The sequence below is a fragment of the Bicyclus anynana genome, chromosome 4, assembly GCF_947172395.1.
Source record: "Bicyclus anynana chromosome 4, ilBicAnyn1.1, whole genome shotgun sequence".
Lineage (NCBI taxonomy): Eukaryota > Metazoa > Arthropoda > Insecta > Lepidoptera > Nymphalidae > Bicyclus > Bicyclus anynana.
Window position 1 is genome coordinate 4,198,988 of NC_069086.1, and position 26,141 is coordinate 4,225,128.

The window sequence follows — 26,141 nt, forward strand, 5'->3', positions numbered from 1 at the left end:
AATTAATGCCGGAATTCAGCTGTTTTCGAATACAAGTCCGATCAATAGTTTTTGTTGAAGAGGTCTGCTCCTCCACCTCAACTCCTCTGCTCAACCTCCTCCTTTTTGGAAGTCGGTTAAAAATCATAAACATTTTTTATTTGCAAGAATTATTGTTACAACATTCAACTAAATAAGTAGTGGTTGAATATTACATAGAGTATACATACGATAAAAAATACAAACAGTCATAATTACCAAATTATTTATTACATAATACCAACTTTGATATAAGTAAGTATACCTTACGGCAAAATACTGCAGATACATTTAATATAAATCTATAAATAGTTATAATGTACTAACATTAAAATATGAAGTACCTATTTTATAAGAACCATCATCATATGATGTGAGACAAGAAACAACCCGTCATAAATAAAAAAAAAATGTAAGCAATATATTATGTCGATTCACGTTCCTACGTGTAAATAAAAAAAAAGCCTTTTGATCAGTGATTCCCAACCGTCGGCAACCGTTACAACGTTAAAATAAAAGTGACTCATCCTCCCACAATGGCTTCAAAAACTTCAAGTTTTTTTTAATGAAGCTTCCTTTTCATATCAACCATACAACAATGATATGTGTGAGAACGAGACGGGATGATTTATTTTTCTTAATATCAAGACGTGATTGATTGCGAATTACAATATGTTACTAGAACTTGTTTATAATACTCGTAAATATATTTGGACTCGTTTATCTAGGCTACTATTTTTTACGTGATTAGCAGTCTACACCAACTTTGTACGAATGCAATGTCAAGTAATCTCAGTCTGTATATTTAAAGTAAATTGTCATTATATGCATTAACATTATAAAGCTGAAGAGTTTGTTTATTTATTTGCCTGAACGCGCTAATTTCAGGAAACTACTTGTTCAATTTGAAAAATTCTTTTAGTGTTATATAGCCCATTTATCGCAAAAGGTTATGAACTATATATTTTTCCTGTATTCCTAAAGGAACGGGAAGCACGCAGGTGAAACTGCGCGGAGTCAGCTAGTATTTTAATATACATATGTATATAAATAGCGGACCCGGTCAAGCTTCGCTTTGACTTATGTCATGTTTTCTGTGCTGTGTACTTCACACTGTGACGTCATTTATTGTATAATCACGAAGTTACACTGTGGGAAATAACAATTTTGTACTTACCTACTAAAGGATTCACTTCCGATTCCGATACCTAGCAATTAACGTCACCTGGATCTTTCAAACCGCAAATCCTTTTTTTTTCTAATATGTATAGATATTCTACTTTCGGAAAATGATTTTGTATTTGGTTGTAATAATAGAGTGTTCAGAAATATGCCCTTAAGTATGCGTAAGAGTGAAACTGAAGGAGCGTTATCAAAGTAGAAATCCTACTAATATTACAAACGCGAAAGTTTGTATGAATGTTGGTATGGATGTTTGTATGGATATTTGTTTGGATGTTTGTTTTGATGTTTGTCGCCGCAACTACTGAACCGATATGGCTGAAATTTGGAATGGAAATAGATTTTCCTCTGGATTAACACAGGGTACTTTCATCACGGATTTTTTTTTCTGAAAATCGGTTTAGTAATTTTGTGCTAAAATCAGAATAACAGAAACACGTCTTTAAAGTCGGTTCCATTATTATGTTAAAAAGATTATATAATATCATTACGCTACTACATATAACCAAAAGTTAAAATGTTTTCCTGAAATAGAATAACTATACCTACGTAATATATACGTAGCAAAAGGTATACATATATTGTTAGTATTTGGGAAATTCTGACTTCACGTCATTTCTTCGTCATACCTACGTGAATTACGAATTGTGTTTTAAACCGCAAACGATTAAGTGCTTACAAGTTTTAGTGTTCATCGGTTATAGTCTTATACCTAAGGGGAGTTTTATGGCTCAAAGTCGAAGCATTATGTTCCATCATTTTATCGTTCTTATAGACAATATTCAGTTCATTATGGCTGGATCTTAGAAGCCAACTTAACATAACTTTTCCAGCTTACTATACCTATTAGGTAGGTAAGGTTAGCTTGGCTTAGGATGGATGATAAACTTGAAATAACGTCCTTAAGTACTCTTTGACTTATCTCGTCCTCCATACCAATGTTCTACAAAGTTTTTGTGTTTAAGTTAAGCCTAAGAAATTGCGCAAGAAGAGCAATATAATGAACTCTGCAAAGCAAGTTGCTTTTAAGTACTATTCACTTGTATAAAGTTATTGTCTATTCACTTGTATGAAGTTATTTAAGTTCTATACACTTGTATAATTACCTACCTAACATCCGGAATAAGTTTTCTCTATAGAATTCTTGCTAAATTGATGACGTCATTTTTCCTTTTTGTTAAATTAAATGAACCATTACCGTTGCAGGTAAGTTCCAGGGAGTGTCAACATTTGGATAATTATTTATGTATTCTATTTCTTTTGGTATTGGAAGATTATGATGTAAGTTGTATGTCTATCTATATTAAAATATGTATTTGAAACTCAAAACATGGTTAAAAATTTACTTATTAGTCTATTATGTGGGGTATTTATTACCTTATATGACTTTAATTTAAATTGACACTTAGACAACTTAGACACTGTTATGACCATATCGCACTTTATTACTCGTAGCATTTAACCATCGTCGTTTTATCGTCGGCAAGTCGTTTTATAATAGCGCATTTATTATTCTAACGTTACATTTTATTGTTCTTTAGTCCTCTTCCCGTTAATTTTTAACACTGACTAAGGAGCATAAATTGCAAATTATCGTGTAAAGCGTTAGAAAAAATAAACAAACATGCAATTTAGGATATTTACGATGCTAACAATCGATGAAATATTCCTTTTACATTGTACCACATAAAAATAATAATAGATAAAAGATGTTTGGAAAAGGAATATTTGTTAATCTGGCATTTATTTTATTGGACGTCAAGGTAAGTGGAAACTCTTTTAGCACCATTAAACCGGTTCTGTTGAATAGCGATCAGTGTGTGAGTCACATTAATGTCATCATAACAAAATAATTACAAGCTTTCGCAAAACGTACAATATTTTTTTGGTGGTTCATAATTATTGACTTCAATAATATTATTAAATAGTTATTTTTTTATATATTTACTTAACCAACAACCATAACCTACGATACAAGTACATATAAAATAAAGATATACCAAATTGCGTTAAAAGGTTTACTATTTCTGATAAAAGTAAATAGTTTGGGCACCGAAAAGCATCTTGCACTATATTTAATACCTACTAGCCAAAGCCCCGCGGTTTCACCCGCGTAGTACCCGTTCCCGTGAGAATACGGGGTTAAATACCCTAGCCTTTTACACTCACAAGTAACATAGCTCTCTTGTGATACAAGAATTTTTAAAATCGATTCAGTGGATCTAGAGATTATCCCATTTAACACCGCAAACTTTACCTACCGACTTCAAAAAGTTCTCAAGTCGCGTATGTTTTTTTAATGTTTGTTACCTTATAACTTCGTCATTTATTAATCAAATTTGAAAATTTGATTTAAATTTTTTGATTGAAAAACTATACTTCAAGAATGGTCCCACTTCATTTTCATGAAAATCGGTTTAGTAATTTTGTGTTAAAATAAAAATTACTGAAATACGTCTTTGAAGTCGGTTCCTTTTTTATGTAAAAAAAGATTATGAAGACTGAAATTCTATCAGCCAATGTTCCTACCATAGGTAAGCACGATAGTCAATAATGGACTTTGGACTGTGGTGGCTTTGGGAACTAGAGGCTAACAAAAGTAACAAAAAGCTCTAGTAAAACAAAAATAACAGGTCAAGTGCGAGTATGTCTCGCGCAGGAAGTGTTCCGTACCATTATCTATAAAAACGGGGAAAAAATAACACTTGTGTATACTAATATTATACAGTTTGTGAGGGTATGGGGTAATCTCCGGATCTACTGAATTCTTTAACCATTAGAAAGCCGCGTTATTTGTGGGTGTCATATTATAATACAGGCTATATTTTATCGACGTATTCTCACAATAAAGGGAACTACGCGGGTGAAACCGCGGGGCATCAGCAAGTTGTCGATTAAGCGACAAAAGAAGTACTTCATCTGTGACAATTTCAACTGTCTAACTATCATGTTTCGCGAGAAACAGCCTGATGACGACGGATAGATAGACGGACGGATAGCGATGTCTTATTAATATCGTTCCGTTTTACCCTTTAAGTACGGAACTCTAAAAAAAATATACTACGCAGTTTTGAATAAACGTATATTGTTACCGTTTTTTGTAAGTTATTTTTTGTTGTTTGATGTGTTCTTCACTCTCGTTTAGCATTATTTATCCTCCAGCTCGGTTACTCGAAATTATAACCCCAGGTCGTGACTTGGGCTGTACAACAGGTTTGATACCGACACTTAAACTGTTGCAACAGTGCTGATTCAGCAGCTGTCTCCTTCTAGCTTTAATGTGTGAAAATGAGACGAAACGATTTTATGAAATGCAAGCGAATTTTACGCTATATGCTACATCTTCCCGTGGTTTTATCGATAAGGATTAGTGCTTGCCCGCGACTTCGTTTGCGTATAAATACCTACAAATTCTACTTCGCCGCATGAGCTCTTTTACAAAGATATCTACTGCTTCTGAAACCTAGCTATGATAGTTGCTTGATGACTTTCAAATATTTTAGTTCAGTAGTGATAGTATCCTGCAATCAAAATTCTCAAAGTATATCAATGTACAGAATTAGATTTTTGTTCTTCTCCACCTAGTTTCATACCTATGGTACAATTATTTTCAGGCGTCAAACAGGCATCTGCCTAATTTTTTTAAATATACATATTGCTTAGCAAATTCGCTCACAACACTAGGATACCGTCATCACCTCTTCCACAAGTCTCGTCTCTTCTAAACGAGAGGAAAGTCAACTGAACAGCCTCTCTCTTGCCTGTTTTACTGTGCTATAGTTCCCACGTCTACGCATTCGCGCATCTTAACATTCTAATTTAAAGTTATTTAAAATAATATGTATGAGAATTATTAATATACTTACTTTCACGTTCAATTGTTGTTTTTGTTTTCCTCCATATACCGGTTTGTATTATGTGATTCAACCAAGTTTAAATACTGACACCGTACTTAGTAAAACACTGTAATGTATTAGTAAAGCTTCGTAGGTACGTAAATACGGAGGAAGCTAAGCTAACTTAGATTTTAGACTAGATTAAAAATCTAAGACTTTAAGGAAAAAGCAGTTTCTCGAGTTGAGATAGTAGAATATTTCATTTTTTGAGGAAAAGGGATAAGATCTGAATGACTAACACGATTCGTAATGTGGCTGAGTTTACCTCTGAGATTTTTTTTCAATATTTAGGATTCTACAACGTACTAACCATATATGTCATCAATATGTAGGAAAATGTTAATTTCTACTTAGTCACCAACCACTAATAACATGGTTAATACCTAAAAAGGGTGACAGGAAAATACGCAAATAAATATCATCTCATCTACGATTGTGTTTGAATAAACTACGTATTCTCAATAAATAATATTTTGTAAATCTGACAGTACTGCAAACTTACAAAATAAACTTTATAGACAAAATAAAACTCAATGCCTGTTTGTTCCGTATGATCTCTGAAACAGCTGAACCGATTTTGATGTTGACTTTCACTGGCTAATGTTTTACGGAGTAACATTTTATTCTTACATTCCCACGGGTACAAAATACGTGCGTGAAACCGCGGGGCGTCCGTGATGCCATAATGCCTTTATTTTGTCAAGTGCTTAGACCTATTTACAGGATAGTAAAACATAAACAAAACTTATGAAAATTTTTGTCTGTCTATCTATTTGTCATCTTTCTGTTTGTCCGGGCAAGCTCTTGAACGACTAAAACTTTAAGTATGTATATTATCAGATAGAGGAGGTTATGGAGCAACATATACACTTTTTCCCGAAAGATACATGATTCCCGCGGGATTTGTGTGAAAAACAAAAAATTACGAACTATGAAGTCGCGGGCGTTCGCAAGTTTGTAAAAATAATTCATCTTCCAGGTAAGTTTACCTAACCGCAGAGGTGTTAGAACATTTGTTTGTAATACGTAATGTCTTGTTTGTTCATTGTTACAACAAAGTAATAACGAGTAGCTTCGAGGTACGATGCTTTGACCTTTTATAGATTTCTGCAGGAATTTGACCTTTCGCTCTTGTTTTGAGATGTTCCCATAACTGTTCTTAAACAAATACCTCTTAAATAGTCTCATAGTCATGGCGGGCGATGGAACGAGCTATGCTCGGAGTATCTCTACGTGACCGTCACCGACACAGCACAACGAGTCGCAAAGCTGAAGTGGCAATAAGAGGGGCACATAGTTTGAAGAGTCGATTGGGCGTTGGGGTCCCAAGGTACTGAAATGGCGACCCTGCACTAGAGAACGCAGTGTTGGTTGAACCCCACCAGGTGGACTGACGACATCAAGCGAGTCGCAGGGATTAGCTGGATGCAGGCGGCTCAGGAGATCGTGATGTTTGGAAGTCCCTACAAAAGGCCCATGTCCTGCAGTGGACGTATATCGTTCGCATAATAATGATGATAGCTTTAAAAGCTCAATTGTAAAGGGACTGGACTAATCACCGAGAGGTTGAGGTTCGATCTCCGCTCTCTGGGCTATTGTTTTACCCACTCCTAACACAGTCTTTTCTGACTAGTTGTAGGGGAATAGGAATATTGTTTCCATTTAAAAGGCACGGCAAATATTGTATAAGAAAATACATTGCTTTTATTTGCATACATTAATAAGTAGGAACTGAGCAAATAATTTTTCATTATTAATTGTGTGTTATTTTTAGGTTTGAATCAATTTGAACGCAAAGAATAAGGAAAATAAATATTTTAATTGCTTTTATGAGATCTGTATTTTTTAAGTTTTTATGTTTTTTTTAGTTTGAATACTGCGATGAATAAGGAAAAACAAAACTCACAGACTGTTATGAGATTAACTTCAATGTACATGCTAACATAGTAAGTTTTGTGAAGAGAAGGAATTGATTTTTGTTTCTTTTATATATATAACTTATATTCGTTATTTTATATTTAGTTTCCCCAGTCACACAAGTTTATTTACATGTCTCAAAGACGCCTCATGTTTAGGCGTAGCAATGTGATGTCGTTCACATTTGCTTGATACATTTCGTAGTAATAACACTAAATTCAAATTCAAAATTCATTTATTTAAATTAGGCATAGTTTACAAGCACTTAAAACTTCACTATCTCGGTATAAGTAGGTACAAGCACAGAATAACGAGTATCTACTATTTCGGCAAATAAGAGACTAAAGATTTAAAGGTATTAATAATGCTATCGTGTAACTACGAAGGCGTGTTACAAGTAGGTATAAGACTACGAACAAAATATTATGGTTTTACAAGTAAATATAATAATAAAGGGTAAGAAGTGAAAGGGAGCGGCGTTCACTATTTTTAAAATATTAACTTTCCTTCAAAAATTTGAATCATCAATTACATAATACTTATTTCGTAATGAACGTATTGTTTACAACCCTGATTCTGGGTAGGTAATGCTGCTCAATGCTGGTAAGGTGAGCCGTGATAGCCTAGTGTGAGCCGTGATAGCCCAGTGGATATAACCTCTGCCTCCGATTCCGGAGGGTGTGGGTTCGAATCCGGTCCGGGGCATGCACCTCCAACTTTTCAGTTGTGTGCATTTTAAGAAAAAAATTATATCACGTGTCTCAATCGGTGACGGAAAACATCGTGAGGAAACCTGCATACCAGAGAATTTCTTAACTCTCTGCGTGTGTGAAGTCTGCCAATCCGCATTGGGCCAGCGTGATGGAATATTGGCCTAACCCCTCTCATTCTGAGAGGAGACTAGAGCTCAGCAGTGAGCCGAATATGGGTTGATAACGACGAATGCTGCTCAGGCTAAGGAATGTTGGATGTCAGGATTTCAGTAAAACTGCATCGAATAATGTAGGAGTATTTACTAGGTATAGTCTTCAGAAATTACAAATTGGATAAATAGTTAAGATTTATGTAACGACATCACGCTCGCGACTGTCAGATATTTATTGTAGAGAAAACGACCTGAATTCGTAATGTATTTACCAATAATAGACGTCCTTGCTTTCGAAAAGTGTGCCTTGCTGCTAAGCCAGTCAATCTTGTAGATCATATGGACTGGCAATACAAACATAGTAGCTACGAAGTGCGTGGAATGCGTTTTTTTTATAATTATGACTTGCAGATGTATGCAGCTTTACCCGCGTGAAAACCCTCAGTAAAAGCGGATTCTACCAAGCATTGTTTTACTTTGTTTAAAAGGAATAAGGCAACGTTTTAAAAAAAACTCTCAGACGGCTTTTTTCTACTCTTCCATTATTGTCAATTTTCAACTAATTATACATACTTATGAGCGGTGATAGCCCAGTGGATATGACCTCTGCCTCCGATTCCTGAGGGTGTGGGTTTGAATCCGGTCCGGGGCATGCACCTCCAACTTTTCAGTTGTGTGCATTTTAAGAAATTAAATAAAATGTGTCTCAAACGGTGAAGGAAAAATATCGTGAGGAAACCTGCATACCAGAGAATTTTCTTATTCTCTGCGTGTGTGAAGTCTGCCAATCCGCATTGGGCCAGCGTGGTGGACTATTGGCCTAACCCTTCTCATTCTGAGAGGAGACTCTAGCTCAGCAGTGAGCCGAATACGGGTTAAGAATTATGAACAATCATTAACTCTCTACTCGTGCTCCGCAAGACACGGGCGTGTCGACTGTGTGTGGCACCATAAACACCACCTCTATGCGCCAACTGGGATTTTCTAGCAAGAAAAAAAGTAAAATTTTTCCGTGCCCGACTCGAATTTTGTGGCAAAATTAATTTATATGTAACTTAATAGTAAAAATTATTACATTAAAATATAAATGGCAGGCGATAAAATAAAAAAAAATGTTTTTAATTTAATAAAATATTTACATTATATACTCGTTTATAGGTCCGAGAATTTTAAAGGTACATAAATTAACCATTATTATTAATATAATTATAGTAATTGTCACATTTAAAGTGAATCCTATTATAAAATGTCGTAAACATGTAATAACTCGTAATTAAAATAATAATGTTTATTATAATTGAGATTGTAGAAGCGGAAAAATACATAAATAAACAAAAATAATTTATAAAATATAGGTAATAAACAATGCTAAATAACTGATATGTCATACAATGTAACAACTCGTAAAAATATTACCGACTTATCTTACTTGTACTATTATTATGTCGTATGTGCCTTATTCAATTAAATATTTTTTTACGTATTATTACAATCTTTTTAAGCCTTAAGGTTGTAGCGGCAACCACAACCACTTCAAGATTTAGTATATTGAAATTAATCTATACCTATTATAATGTAACGTAATTTGATGAAATAATCAAAATTATCCTGAAAAAAATATATGAAGTAGGTACAGTAAAACTTAAAAAAGCTGTAGGAAATTTCCGTTTGTCTACTTAGTGATTCAACGTATTTTCATGCGGCTTCCAAAGATTCCAGCGAAATCTTCAACATATAATCATTGTTTTATCATGATTCAATCTATTATGAAAGAAAGGTTAACCAAGAAAGAAATATTATATTTTTAGCGTCCGCTAGTATTTAAATATATTACTGTGTTAGGTAGGTATTTGTATTTTTTCAATTTTTTTATTCAACTAGGTCAAATTTTGGAAACAAAAATTGAGCATCGAGATGACGCTCGAGTAAAATCAACTCTCTCCTACCACTAGTTGTTTTCAATACATGTAAATAAAAATATTTATATCTATGATTTTAATATAACTGTGTTTTCTCAAATGAATATAGTTATTTACACGATAGAGAAACACGAATATTTTTTTTAAATTTTTGTCTGTCTGGCTGTCTGTTTATCCCGGCTAATCTTTGGAACGGCTAAACAAATTTAAATGAGACTTCCACTGAAGATAGAGGAGGTTATTGAGCAACATATTGGCTACTTTTTATCCCAATAAATCTATGGTTCATACCGGATTTATGATAAACTGAATTTCACGAGGACCAATTCGCGGACATATCGAAAACCGCTTGACATAGATGAAATTTGGCAGGGAGGCAGTTTATAGTTAGGAAATGTCCACTGAGAATGGATGTTGCGACAGGGTTGGATTAAGGAGGTTTAAAGTTGCTGTCTGCTAGTGTTCTGTATCTCATTCGTAGTTCTTCTGATTAAAACTGTTCCACTGATTTAAAAATTTAAAGCTTTGCTTGTATGCAGTAAAGTGATGGCAGTGTTCTCGTGCTACTATGTGACGGAGAGCGAGGCTCGGAAGCGATGGTCGAGGCTGCCGTAGGAGGGGCGGTACACCGGCGTGCGCTGGCTCCACGGACTGCGCCGGTTCTTGTAGCTGGAGCACGCGATCAGACTGTTCATGGCGGGCGGACGAGATCGCTCCACGCTTATGCCGTATCGCCGACTGGAATGGAAACAAACGCATTACTTAATTAATTAACAATCATAGATCAAGAATAATGTGCAGATAGAGCGCACGGAAGACGACGGTGTCGTAGACGTTACAAACACAAAATTCAAAAACGAATACATTCTAGAGTCAGTACGACACGAAGCATTAGTAATTGTCAATGTTATTCAAGAAAAATGGCGTCTAATGTTTTTAAATATTTTAAAAACTAAAGAAATAAGATGAAGTATTTTTTATTGGTAATTATTGATTATTATATTAATTTACGTAACTGTTGTTAGTGTTAAGTTATGAAAAAAAAATTCAATATGCGGATGTTCAAGAGACGTGTGACGTTTGTTTTTATATGGCCTCACCACGCTGCTTGTAAAGCAGTTATTCTGTGTTAGCGATAAAGAGAGTTTGTTGTTAAAAGTATTACTAGAGTAACCAATTAGTTATTACATATGCTTTTTATACAAATACCACTATGCTTAGTCTGACCTGCCTGGAGCCAGCGACTTCTTTAAATGTTTATACATTAAACAGGATTAAGAGGAGATTAACAGGAGATTGACTTGAAGATGTCGATATTGAAGGTCGTGGGGAGAACGGAAGCTAGAAGAGCATTCCACATCTTTGCAGAGCGTGTAAGGAAAGAGTGCCTAAACAGTAGTAACTTTAGTACGCGTCCGAGGGATATAGACAATGTCAAGATTTTTGTCAATGACAAGATCAAAACGTTTGTCGTCTGACCATCTGGTGGGTGGACTAACCAGCCAGCTTTATAAATTCAAGTTAAGTTATTTATAAGTTCAACACCAAGCTTTTTTGATAAAAAAGCTTGGTGTTGAACTGCACTATACGACTGTGTACTTACTTAGTTCTAGATAAGTTTGTAAAATGGTGGTAAACAACAAAAAAGACTTTTAGCTGAGTTTGTCTTCTCGGACCAAGGCGCATTTGGAACTTTAATTTTAAGTTTTCGACTGTAATTACCACCATTAAATAAAATTATGACATGACTTGACGTTTCAAAAGTGCTTGTAAACTAAGCCTAATTGGCATGCTTAAATAAGTTTTGAATTTTTGAATTTTGATGCGGGGTCATCATTCCAACGCCTCGGGAGCCCGATATTCATCGCCTTAGCTAACTATATGTCCTGCCCATTGACACTTCAGCTGCGACGGTGGCGCTATAACTTTGGTCGCTGCCTTGGATTCTTTTACATTTTACTTTTTTTCTTCTATTTCTGTTTCGAACACCACAGGATACTCTGATTATAGCTCTTTCCATTGCGCAATTGATTAGCATAACACACCTCTTAGTCCGTGTAGTAGGAGCGATGAACTTCTCCCCGATGAGCACGCTCTCGTCGAGAGTTCCGTCGAGCTGCATCAGGTCGCCGGCCGACACCGACACGTCCATCTTGTAGCGGTCACACGTGCATAGGAACAGGAGAACTACGCCCATCTGTCGGAGAGCAATGCAAATGAGCTCCTGGAAGCTTGCATCTAAAACGCTATTTCCTTCGAAATCCTACTAATATTATAAACGCGAAAGTTTGTACGGATGTTTGGATGTATGTTTGGCGGTTTGTTACTATTTAAAGCCGCTACTAAAGCGATTTGACTGAAATTTGGAATGGAAATAGATTTTACTCTGGATTAACACATAGGCTACTTTTTATCCTGAAAAAATCCATGGTTTGTTACTCTTTCACGCCTCGACTACTGAACCGAATTAGCTGAAGTTTGGTATTGACATATATTATAGCCTGGATTAACACACAAGCTACTTTTTATCCCGAAAAAATCCATGGTTCCCGAGGGATTTGTGAAAAACTAAATTTCACGCGGACGAAGTCGCGGGCGTCCACTAGTATAAAAATAATCATTCATCATCATTATTGTCAACCGATATTCAGTTCACTGCTGAGCATGAGTCTCCTCTCAAAATGAGGGGTGGTTAGGCCAAGACAATTAATAAAATTGTCAGGTATACAGGTTTTTCCTTCACCGTTTGAGACAGGTGATATTTAATTTCAGAAAAATGCAACTGAAAAGTTGGAGGTACATGCCGCGGACCGGACGGCCGCGTGGCGCAGTGGGTAGTGACCCTGCTTTCTGCATCCACGGCCGTGGGTTCGATTCCCACAACTGGAAAATATTTGTGTGATGAGCATGGGTCTTTTCCAGTGTCTGTGTGTATTTATACATTATATAAGTATTTATATGTAGTATATAAATGTATATGAATATTATAATATCAACTATCTTAGTACCCATAATACAAGCTACTTTGTATGCTTACTTTGGGGCTAGATAGTGATGTGTCTTGTTTAAGTATATTTATTTTTTTTATTATTTTTATTTCCTAAAAAAGTTACAGCCTTGGAGCACGTAAAGCCGTCGGTCACTAACATCTGATTGTGCTGGTTAATTAAAACCCGCCAACCTTGTGTGTTATTGTCGTTAATAAATCCAAGTCCTCGCTTGTTAAAAATGGCCGATAATAAAATGACAACAAATAAAGAACTAAAATACTTGCCACACAGAAATGAAGGATAACAATGAAATATGTGGAAGGTCTGAAGAAGATGTACTGGAAGAGCAAGCCCGACACGGTGGGGCCGATGAAAGCGCCCAGCGCGAAGGTAGACGTCCACATACCCGACACCAGGCCGTAGGTCTCGATGGAGTTGGGTAATCCGCTGGAGCTGTAAACACACATCATCATCATCATCTTCCACATACCCAGTAGAAATATTATATAGTGGTTTGTGAAAATACCCATAAAAACTTTGGAAATTTTAGCAGATTTCATTGTATCTGAAATTATAGAAAACATGAAATTCAAAAGTACCTAAGTTTATTTAGACAGTAGGAGATGTAGGAGGTCTTTTGCTACGGATGGATATAATGGTCATTATGGGACTTTTCGCTATAAATGTTCGGCAGAGATTGTTCACATTATCCATTCTATGGAGTAACATATACGGTGTTAAAGACGCAATAAACGCTTGTGGAATTGTTTGAGTGCGTCGAAAATTCTGTAATTGTAAGGATTTTCGTGTGAACCTTACGAGATGAATATCTTAGCATTAAATGGATTCACAGTGCGGGTGTTGGATCTATCGTAAGGCATAAAGAAAAACTCCTAACAAAACCCGGGACTTATGAATAACGGATGTAGGGTTAAGGAGCTCCTTTAAGAGAGACGAATATCTTAGCAATCCACGGATTCACCGTGCGGGTGTCGGGTCCATCGCGTAGCAGAGAGAAAAATTCCGAGCAAAGTCCAGGACTTGTGACCAGTCGATGTAGGGTTAAGGAATTCCTTGACAATCGATTAACACTCCTCTCCTCCGCTCCTGTTGTTCTCCCTGCCTTGCCAAATTTGGTAAGATCCTATTAGAGCAGCTTTGGATACTCGTTCTAATATGGAACTAGCTGCAGTTCTAGAGAGGCCAAGGTCTTTAAGCAAGTTATAGATGTCATAACACTTTATTATAACCGTAAAAGTACCTATCTACTACATCCGTTAACGAATGTATTGCCTGATACGACTTAGCATTTTGTTTTCGTAGAAGGGTCAGATCATGACCCCTAGTTGGGTAGCGTATGCGATGTATTTTCTTTTATTTCGTTATCAATTTAATTGGCAGATGTTATCAAAATATCAGGTAAGAAAAAAAACACACTATCGAATATTGCAGGTTATCATATCTGTACGTCAATTAACTGAGAATTAATTACTTGTTATGAAATGCGGACTACTTTGTTATCCTTGGCGGTTAAGGTTATCTCTGTCATGTTATTGTAATATTTTTAAAATATCTTTTGGGGTAAACTGCGTAGTAATTTCTTGATATAGGTAAGATTTGTGTCACTCCATTACCTATATTTACCCATTACCCATGAACAAATAAGTACAGCTCAACTGATACAGTATTATTTGTTGAACAGCAAAGTCCATTTAAAACAGTTTTCTGCTTTCTTTGTGTAGAGTATCCATATGAAAATTTAGTTTGCATTGCCTCTCAACTTCTACCACACATCTAGCATTTACGAAAATTCGAGACATTAAGTTACGATTGCACCTATCCCCGAATGTAGAGATACATCATCATTATCAACCCATATTCAGCTCACTGCTGAACTCGAGTCTCTTTTCAGAATGAGAGGGCCCAATCCGCATTGGGCCAGCGTGGTGGACTATTGGCCTAAGTCCACCACGCTGGCCCAATGCGGATTGGCAGACTTCATACACGCAGAGAATCAAGAAAATTCTGTGGTATGCAGGTTTCCTCACGAGACATACCTACCTTAATATCTTAAATGCGCTATGAACATCTTCTAGAGTTCGTAGCACATTTAAGCTAGAAATAATTTGAACTAGCGGTCGCCATGCGATTTCACCCACGTAGATTCCATTCCAATGCGAGTACGGGGATAAAATACGTCTACGCTAATCGCTGATAATGTAGCTCGCCATTGGTGAAAGAATTTTTAAAATCGGTTTAGTGGTTCAGGCATGAGATCGTAACACCCATCTTCACATTCATAATGTAAAATGTATTAGCAAAGTCCCTTTACAGTTTCATTGTTATTTAAAAGTATATGAAGTAAAATTCATGGTAACATACATGGCAGTACCAAGGGCATCAGAGAACGTCGACACCAAGAGGCTCCCAATACCCAGGCCGTGTAGTACCAGACCACCAATTATAAGACACAGCATCCTGAGAGAAAAATAAAATTATTGAATACAAGCAGGCGTTACCGAAGTTAATTTTAAATAGAAAATAATTTATTTATTTTGGCAATTTTTAATTATTACTGAAACTAAGGTAACGTCGAATACGAGGTCAATTGACCTCGTACCGCAGGGATCGTGTTAATTGAGTTAGGTTAGAAAATCGGATAAATACACATGTACTGTTTTAATAATAATGAGTCTTTAGACGCAATATTTAGTTTAGTATGTTTTATTTATTTACCTAAGAAATTAATAACAAAGATTTTTCTTCTTAGTACACTTTTCTGTAAAAATTCAACAACATAAAAAATATAATGCAAAAATACCGGTAGAGTTCATCTCATTTACACACTATCATTACAACATACTATGGGATAGACGAGAAAAAAATCATCATCACTTTACACATTTAAATTTTTTTTGTCTTAAAATTTTCTATGAAAATGTTGGACCGGACATAGTCAGTCTGAACCATTATTATTATTGTTTACTTAAAATTCTTCTAATTAAAAAAAAACATATACATGCGCTAAATGCATAGAACTTACGTAGATTGGTAAGGAACCACATCAATGAAAGGCGCCGGTCCGACGAGCAGGAAAGCGCAAACAACGAACATGTGTCCTAAGGCTGTGATATACTTGGGCTTGATGTATGGATGGTCACAGAGCCAGCCCCAGGCGGGGGCCGATAGTGCGTATATACCCCCGTTTATTATAAAGATTACTCCAAGAATCACTGGAGAAAAGTGGAACTGAAAGAAAACGAACTCTGTTTAAATAATACATAAATTGTCAGGGACGGGTTGACATCAGAAGCGAATTTGAAAGGCAACACACAATTATCGAATGAATTGGGTTATACAATTTTTACTAATAAATTTACTAATAATCCCTCGAGTGGCAGAGAATAATCTTCAGCGAAGTCTCAGACACGAATTGGATGTAGGCTTAAGGACGCCCTTTACAACACTCCTTTTTAGTTACCACTCCCCTTCTATGCTTCAGTCATTCTCCCCGGCCAGTCAAACCTGGTAAAATACCGCCAGAGCAGCCCTGAATACCCGTTCTGATATAGAACTAAGCCATGTTATATAACATTGGCCGAACACATTTTCTCTGACTACATTCTCCCAACAATATGTATATTACAAATCCCGGGTGAACCATGGGTTTTCGGGATAAAAATAATGTTCATCCATAATAAACAGCCGCGTGGCGCAGTGGGCAGTGACCCTGCTTTCTGCATCCACGGCCGTGGGTTCGATTCCCACAACTGGAAAATATTTGTGTGATGAGCATGGGTGTTTTCCAGTGTCTGTGTGTATTTATTCATTATATAAGTATAAGTATTTATATGTAGTATATAAATAAATGTATATTAATATTATAATATCAACTATCTTAGCACCCATAACACAAGCTACTCTGCATGCTTACTTTGGGGCTAGATAGTGATGTGTATTGTTTAAGTATATTTATTTATTTATAATCTATTTTCAAGCCAAATTTCAGGCCAATCAATACAATATTAAAGTGATGCAGCGGCCTGGTTACAAACTACAGTCGTATGATTATTTAAAGATTTATATTATTAGTTATCTGTGTAATGAATTAAAAGTTTTCAGTAGTTTTACCTCTCGTAAATGCGGCTCGAGCGTCGCCTGCAGAAACCCAATGCTCATGCTTGTGCATATGATACTGATTGCAGCCAGCAACACGCCAGGGATCCTTAACAATGACATCATTGTCGCTGGAAATAGAAAAAATAGAGGGCGCCTAAAAACGTAAAATTCAGTTTTTCACAAATCCCGCTGAAACTACAGCTTTTTCTGAGATAAAAAGTAGTACGTATCATATGGTGCTTAGTAACCCTCTATGTAATATCTTCCAGTAACAGTCTTTTAAAATCGGTCCAGCTATTTCAAAAGCTTGTATTTGTTTTAGTATCGTGTATGAAATCACACTTACTTATTAGACTTAATAATTTTTTTAATGTATATAAACTGTGTATTCTGATTTCTGCAACCTCAACTTCAAAACTACCCTAAAAACGTGCCCAGCTTATTTAGAATTTCTATCTACTTTCTTTCTATCTAGTTTGATTTAATTATTTTCTTTTCGAAAACCAATAATTACTAATTTTGTGCTTAAACTTACGACCAGTTGGCTTAATGTCCTCATCATCGAACGTCTTTGGCAGTGTAAGGTAGCACAGAATGGCAGTGAGGAATAGCGTGGAGCCGAGCACTGCAAATGGGAGGGAGTAACCGCCCCAGTTGTATAACGCTCCTCCCAACATTGGGCCCACGATGAGGCCGAGGCCGAAGAATGTTTCCAAGGATGCCTGCGAAAAATAAACATTTTCCTGAACAAAGTCATATTTGCTATTTAAGAACGATTTCATCGTCATCATTAGCAACCCATATTCGGCTCACGTCTGTGCACGAGTCTCCTCTCGGAAATGAAATGGGTTAGGCTAATAGTCCACCACGCTGGCCTAATACGGACCATTTATAGAAAGTTGTATGAATCTTGTCTGGTGGAAGCATCGATGTATGTCAGTAAAAAAACGTACTTTAAACTGGAACCTCTAACTCATATGAAGAACTATGATATTGAATTTTTTTCGAGAAAATTTTCATTTTATAATTATTACTATATTATTACTATATATATTATTATCTTTTAACATTTCTGCGCTTTTATAATTTGCATATTTAAAAAACCACTTTAGGTCTCCGTTCATTAATTAATTTGATAATTAATGTACAAAATAGCAACTCAACTGAAACTAGATTATAATTATAAAAGAAATAATTGGAAAGATTATATGCTATATTTACAATTACAAGTATTGCTAGGCAAATATATTCAGGCAACAGAATCTTCCGTTGCATAACGTCGCCGGTAGAGATAATCTTGATACGCACAATGTTTTCAGGTCACTCGTCTCGCCTCGAGATAAAAATAGGTCAAATTTAGTGTGACACCAATTAAGATTATCATACTTACACTTAGTTGTATAAGTAAGTGTAACAATTATTTTAATAGTTTTGTCATTAATTTAATGCAAGCTTAAGCTATTTAACATGCGCTCGATAACTTTGTAAGTACTATGTATCGTGCTTAGATTAGAGAGATTGAAGATTATTAATGATGCAACTAAAGCTGAGACGTGTGGATTGCTTCTGTGCAACCATGCAATACATAGTTTCTGTTTTGCTGAGTGCTGGTTATTTGCAACAGTGTCCTGAGGGTATTTGCTGTCAGACGCGACTGTCGCTATATAAAGCCTAAACTAAAAACACTATGATTCATTAACTGACAAGTCAGTCCTGTGCTTGATTTGCTTAGTTGATGCAGATTCCGAACGCGTTAGGAACAAGATGAATTTTACTAACTTCATCAGCTAAAACTACTAACAAAAACGCTGGCAACATTATATGTCACCCAGGAAATGATGGCGAAGGCAGTGAGTACTATATATGTTACGTAAATGATTGATGATGAATGCTAGCGCATCGAATGGGAGTTGTAGCCAAACATGTTGGACTGGACCAATATGGCAGTTGATGTTGAATATAAACATGCTGGTAACATTATTGGATCCTTGACGATAAAGGCGAAGGAGATGGTGAAGAAAGCTTCACAAAGATGTGGATCATGAACTTCAGTGTCATAAATTAATTTTAAGCTCAAACAGCTGGCCTGGCTACGCGTAATATCAAAACTTAGCACAGAAAAGGCCAAGGAACATAAGGACAAGGTTGTTCTCAATATGGCAGCTGTTGTTACTTACAAACATGCAGGTGACGTTGTTGGGGAACTCGATGACGTTGTTGGCGAGTGCGACGATCAGGAAAACACTACTACGTAGCCTATCACCTTTATGATGTGTTTCAGCTCCGCAAAATGGCCAACATCATAACTGTATACATGCTGGTGACATTGTTGATGGCGAAGTAGCCAGTGCGTAAAGTTACGTCGTCCGGCCTATCACCAGTATGATGAGGGTTCGAAAATGCAGCATCAAAAATGAAATAGAAGCAAATTAATCTGAACGGCCCATGAACGGCCCAGATCATGTATATAAAAAAAAGGCCCAGGAATATAAAAAAAGAAGGATTTGATCAATATGGCAGCGAATGTTACTTACAAACATGCTGGCGACATTATCGGGAAACTCCTTGGCGATGATTGCGAAGGAAGCAGTGAGGAAGGCGGCGTTGCCCATCGCCTCGATGATTCGGATCGTGAACGCCAGCGTCACGAATGGTACATGTCCGTCCACTTTATCCAGTAATCTGCAGAATATAATAAATATTAAATTCATTCAAGTCATATAAATGCCATAAAAAACAACACTTGTAAAATGTAGCAATTCTCGCAATCAGTTATTCTACCGCAAAAAGTTGTGAGATCCATGTAATACCAAGTCGATTACTTTGTTCTGTCCGTAATTAAGGGATCTTCTGTTTCAGGTTATAACGTAATTAGCTAACCTAACAACATCTTAAAGTGACCATATCAATATTAAAAATCTTTTATATTTTAAATAAATAGATTGACTTGGCTATCGCATGAATACATAACATACTCGTATGTTACAATTAATACATATTAAATTCAATAAAATTGCTTAGAGCGCTTGCGAGATTGATTGACTTAACGGACATAAGTAAAAAAGTATATTCATTCGATTTGGTTTGATTCGAATCTATACTAATGTTATAAAGCTGAAGAGTTTGTTTGTTTTGTTAAACGCGCTAATCTCAGGAACTACTGATTCGATTTGAAAAAATGTTTCAGTGTTAGATGGCCCATTTATCGAGGAAGGCTATAGGCTATATATTGTCCCCGTATTCCTACGAGAACGGAAACCACGCGGAACGGAATCGCGCGGCGTCTGCTAGTCTTGTAATAAACTACGTGCCTATGGCACTAAGTGCCAGCTTAGTTTTAGCTTACCCAAACAAAATGGTAAGTCTTAGCTTACCCAAACAAAATGGCGCATGTCGATGTGGTGAGTATCCCCGCGTTGAAGACCAGCTTCGGCCCCAGCCTGTTCAGATGTGCCCCATAGAATGGACTGATGACAAACACCGCCAGCTCGAACACTCCGAAAACAAGACCGTACTCTGTCGCAGTACATCCTTTTTTTTCGGCCTGAAAAAAAATAAACCTCATAAATTACATTTTTGGTTTAATGTGACTGTTAAATTGATTACTATGACTTGGTTACTAATTACGAAGAGGTCTTACTTAGAGTATTTAAGCACAACAACCCCATCCGTATGTCAATAACACCTGTGACAACACTGTATAAAAAAAGTTAATAATATAGGTAATGGTCTTAAAGCTTTTAATAGACAGAGCATACGCTTTAAACGCAGGAAATAAAGAGATTGTTTTTTTTTTACTTTTGTCATTTCTTATATGAAACTCTATGGGCCGTTCTTACATGATTTTTTTTCGGGAAGTACCAGATTCAGTGAGCTTGTGGATTAGGTACACTTTTAGGTACACATATTACTGATACGGCTAAATCGGCGGTAGCTACGCTCCTGCTACACAGATAATAACGACGATTTTTATTAGTAGTTTAACAACAATGCGACGTAGTTTACGTGATTAAGAACTCCAGAAAAGTAAAGGGTCATAGCCTAACAAAATTCACTTATGAAGAACAATCACGGTAAGAAAAGTATTCGTTTTAAAACAGATAGAAAGGATTTGTTGGATTTCTAGTATTACTTTATTAATATACTGTATATGTTTAATAATAATAATAAATTAATTAGCATGAACTATTTACAATGTGAGCCTGAGCACTTTACATGTCATAATTATTGTCATTGATACGATATTATAATGTCCATTTTAACTTATCAATAAAGCAAAGCGTAAACAAGTCGAGTTGCCTACGAGTAGATTTCTTTATGTTTGCGCCTGACTACCATACAATTACCAATGGAAAGCAATGCTACAAATATTATTATTCTTGTTGAGGTTTTTTAATTTAACGTAACAGGAAAATAGATCCTAAGGACATTTCAGGAAACAGGACTAAAAATTAATCCGTAAAGTAATTAAAAATTACAAAGTAATTTACAAATATTACCTAGCTACTTGAAATCGATAAAAAAATATTTCGGTATCCATACTAATCTATACTTCTATCTATAGTAATATATAAATCTGAAGATTTTGTTTGTTTGTTTGATTGAACGCGCTAATCTCAGGAACAACTGGTCCAATTTGAAATATTCTTTCAGTGTTTATCGAGGAAAGTTAAATTCTATATATCATTACCGTATTCTTACGGGAACGAGAACCACGCGGGTGTAACCGCGCGGCGTCAGCTAGTTTTAAATAAATAACAATGATTATTGGATGTATTTGGCAAATCTTTGCCAAAAACCGACTAATTGGCCATGCCATCCAGACCCGAGAAAGATCTGTGAATTTAGAATTTGCACTCCGAAACCGGAGTATCGTATAGTATATATACCGCTAAGCCTGCGACATACCCCATTTGAAAGTTTGTCAGCCTATGATTATACAAAATGTATGTATAGTAGTATCCAAAAAAAAAAAATATATATATGAAGATTGGGCCGTGGTGATTTTCGAAGGTAGAAGGCGAGGCTTCATATCCTCGGATTGTCCAAGTGTAAAACGTATTTTTTTTTAACATTTTCTTCGGCATAATATGAGACATCATGTCCATAGGTATGGCGATGGTCTAACATACTTACCAGTGTAATAGCACTACGCCTCAGGTGTTTTTTACCCTGTCAAGTGTTCTTCTGTGTATGCAATGGTTTTCCACTTACCATTAAGGGGGCATAGATTGGTCAGACATAGAAATACATAACGTTATGTGTGTAGCTGGGTAGCATACTTACCAGTGTAATAACACTATGCCTCAGATGTTTCTTGCCCTGTGAAGTGTTCTTCTGAGAATAGGCAATGGTTTTCCACTTACAATTAAGGGGGCATAGCTTGGTCAACCGTAGAAATACATAACGTTGCATGTGTAGCTGGGTTTCCCGTACCCTTAACTTACACTGATAACACTTACGAGTAGGGTTATCGTGCACGAGCATACTCATTTTATTCCACGACACTCAGTACCTAAGGGTTTTTGTTGATTTTACGTTTCCGTACCTCAAAAAGAACCACGTAATTATTATTACAGATTATATATTTTTGAATATTTAATTATTTTTAGCTCAATTAACTAAAGTTTAAAATACTAAAAAATAACCATAATTTACGGATTTAGCGACATTTTTCAACTCAAAAACTGCCAATAAAAACAATTTCCGAAATTTTGTATTGAAGATTTCATTAAATCTCATGGTCAGGATCTGGTTCAAATTGTATTGGAAATCTAAGGATGACATAGTAATCACTATTTATAAAAAAGTGTTTTTTTTTTTTTTATTTGGTAATTCTAGAACAAATCAACCGATTTTTACGCGTTTGGTTGTGATCAATGCAGAGTTTTAAGGTCTACACAGAAATCTGATCTGACTTCAAGATCAAGATTTATACTGACCTGACAATAAATTTCGGAATAATATAAAATACGCTTTTTTTAAAACATTTCGAGATGAACTAATTTCTACAAAATTGTCACCAAAGAACGCGGATTTTTAAAGGTGAGGTTAAGATTAGGAACAAATTAGTTTTTAGAAACGATCGGTGAAGCCGTATAAAAGTATTAAAAAACAATTTAAAATGTTTTGTTTTTAATGAAACACTTTTAAATGCTGCCAATTGGACTTTCAAACCGACTTAGCTGCTCAAAAATCATGACAGACACTATCGTAAATATAGCCAGAAAAGCTTACTAGGGCCTCAAAGCATTAAGATTCGATAAAAAAACTCGAATTTCGAAAAACAGAGGAAAATATATATGAACCTTCTTATATTACAGCGGGCCCAACGAGTGAAAAACAACCAACTTTAAAAATCCAAAAATGTGCTACACTAAAGTGCGAGAATTCACATAGCATGTGGTGTGCTGTCTACTAATTGTTGGATGTGGCAAAAAATCACATCTTCGTATTATTCAATAAGTTAGTTAGATTTGTGATTTTGATTGCACGTAACATATCTAATAGTACAGAAAATCTTTTTATCAAAAAAATTCAACCGACTTCAAAATCACAAAAATAAACTAAAAAGCGAAAAATAACATCTTTTGATCACTTTGAAGGTGGTGCTAAGCCTGCCAGCGTATTAACTCATGCCGTATCCTAGCATAATGAACGAAAGCGCCACAGTAGGTACGGGCAATTTCGTTATTTTCATTTTACAACACAAAATAAAATTACTGAACCGATTTTTATAAAAATTAAACGGGACCAATTTGGAAGTATACACATTCGAACAAAAAAAGAATTGTCAAAATTGGTTAAGAAATGACGAAGTTATAAGGTAACAAAAATTTAAAAAAAACACACATGCGTCGAATTGAGAACCTTTTTTTCGAAGTCGGTTTAAAATCGTTGCTATAAATACAGAAGAGGTGTCGTGTTTACTAACCTCTTGGGGAAAAAACGGCGCCTGCAGTGCCACGCAAATTGCATTACAAAAATCAGCAACAGAAATCACCACCACAGTCATCCACTGTCTTCGTGTAAATTCACGCATTTTGACAAAAAGTCTTCTCCAAAAATATCAAATAACACTAAAATTTAACTACGTATATAATGCTTTCATATTCGCAAAAAATTGTAAATTAAACTTATAAATCTATTGATAACTAGATTTGTTTAAATGCTGTCACTTATTATAAAATAGACAATAAAAGTGAGATAAATACAAATTAAATTTATCAAAACGTCATAATTTTCTCAATGCGGGTATGTAACTGACAAACTGACAAGGGAATATTAATGTAACTGTTCCAATTTTGCGATAACCAAGTTATCGAGTATTCTTAGAACATCCAATGTCGATGTCCATTGCCTCTTTTAAGAACACTTTATAGAAATGGTCTTTACAGAACAGCAATGTATTTATTGTTGGAAAAATACCATTATACTTAACTTCGAGTATATATGGATAAATCTGTGAATATATTATCAAAGTAGGATATTGTTTTATTTAAGCCGCAATGTATTTGGAAATTCGAGAAAATTCCTCCCGAATCGAGGTAAGTTAGTGTCTTAAATTTAACGAGATGTTAAACAATTGTAACATGATAACAAAATAATAAATGAGTTATTATTAAGTTTTTAATTGCTTTTATTACTGTAAACATTTTGATTGCAATTGTCGGGTACCTATAAGTTTAAAGTCAATGACTCGTCTATTACTCGCACGTTGTTGTATCGTGGTTGTTTCTATCTAGTTTCAGTTGAGCCCACCCAAAAAGATGTCTGCTAAATTAATTAAATTTTCCATGCCAAGTTCAAGAGTTGGACACTTTTGGAATGTATTATGATACATATGATACCCTGATCCAGTGTCGTGTATTTCATAGATTCAAAAATTCACTGCCTACCCTGAGGATTCGTTATTATTTTTTTTTTATTCTTTACAAGTTAGCCATTGACTACAATCTCACCTGATGTTAAGTGATGATGCAATCTAAGATGGAAGCGGGCGGAACTTGTTAGGAGGAGAATGAAAATCCACACCCCTTTCGGTTTCTACACGGTACCGGAACGCTAAATCGCTTGTTGGTCTTTGCCGGTAGGGTAGTAACTAGCCACGGCCGAAGCCTCCCACCAGCCAGACATGTACCAATTAAGAAAATCTCAATCTGCCCAGCCGGGGATCGAACCCAGGACCTCTGTTTTATAAATCCACCGCGTATACCACTGCGCCACGGAGGCCGTCAAAATCAAAGTTATAAGAGCCGTGGCCGTTATAAGTCCAAGAGCCCGTGAACAGAAGAAATTTTATAAAAACTGAAACTTTTTAGCAGATTTTCCTATCTTAGACTAGTAGGTCTAGTAAGCAACAAAAAAGTAAGTTAAGGCGTCATCCCCGGTCATGATCATTGACACCTGATAGTGATCCCGATCCGTATCGGGGTTATCGCGGCTAGTTGGTGGTAAAGTAAATCATCATCATCCATCATCATCATTATTAACCCATAGCTCGAGTCTCCTCTCAGAATGAGAGGGGTTAGGCCAATTAGTCCACCACCAATGCGGATTGGCAGACTTCACACACGAAGAGAATTAAGAAAATTCTCTGGTATGCAGGTTTCCTCACGATGTTTTCCACGAAGTTAGAGGTGCATGCCCCCGACCGGATTCGAACGCACACCTTCCGGAATCGGAGGCAGAGGTCGTATCCACTGGACTATCACGGCTCCACACGGCGCGGTAAAGTAAATAGATGTTGGATTCTTTATTTATTAATTGTTAGTAAGTAGGTATCTTCACAAAGTGTAAATTGTTTAGGATTATATACTCGTAGACTATATACTTGAAATATTGAGGCTTCAAAAATTGCTTATTTAATCGCAGGAAAACCTTGTATTTTTTGGGAAAGATACATGGCAGATCAGATATTAAACAGCTGTATATATTCCAGTACATATTTGTACGCTGGTACATAGTTACATAATACAACAATTACTTATAAGAAATAGACACACTGACTCGTTCTACACAAGATCCTATCTCTTACAAAAATGCATTGTCATTGCAAATATTTTGATGAAGTAAATTTTTTCCTAATTAAGAGTACAAAAGTGAGAAAATATTCAGGGACGTTACGCAAAGCATACAATAATACTAAAAATTTGCCAATTATTTAATGAAGTGCAGAAATTAAAAAGGTTTCAAAACTGTCAAAATTATGATAAATTGGACGTTGGGGTCCTAA

General features: G+C 35.8%; 1 protein-coding gene across 1 annotated transcript; it reads right to left on the reverse strand.

The window, feature by feature from the left end:
• Positions 1-8,526: 8,526 nt before the first annotated feature.
• On the reverse strand, positions 8,527-24,169 carry LOC112042791 (MFS-type transporter SLC18B1). Its single transcript, XM_024077954.2, has 10 exons — positions 23,841-24,169; positions 20,281-20,450; positions 19,441-19,588; positions 17,442-17,628; positions 16,919-17,034; positions 15,831-16,036; positions 15,170-15,265; positions 13,072-13,240; positions 11,843-11,994; positions 8,527-10,535 (listed from the first exon to the last, which is right to left on the reverse strand). Exons 1-10 carry the CDS (start codon positions 23,946-23,948, stop codon positions 10,364-10,366), a joined length of 1,524 nt encoding a protein of 507 aa, XP_023933722.1. The 5' UTR covers positions 23,949-24,169; the 3' UTR covers positions 8,527-10,363.
• Positions 24,170-26,141: the final 1,972 nt, after the last annotated feature.

Bases quoted from the DNA above. Each gene is read 5' to 3' on its own strand.
- LOC112042791 (XM_024077954.2), bottom strand. From the start codon at position 23,948: ATGCGTGAATTTACACGAAGACAGTGGATGACTGTGGTGGTGATTTCT. The intron at 20,451-23,840 runs GTTAGTAAACAC...ATTTTTTTTCAG, and splicing joins CGCCGTTTTTTCCCCAAGAG to GCCGAAAAAAAAGGATGTAC. The intron at 15,266-15,830 runs GTAAGTTCTATG...TTTTTCTCTCAG, and splicing joins GTGGTTCCTTACCAATCTAC to GATGCTGTGTCTTATAATTG.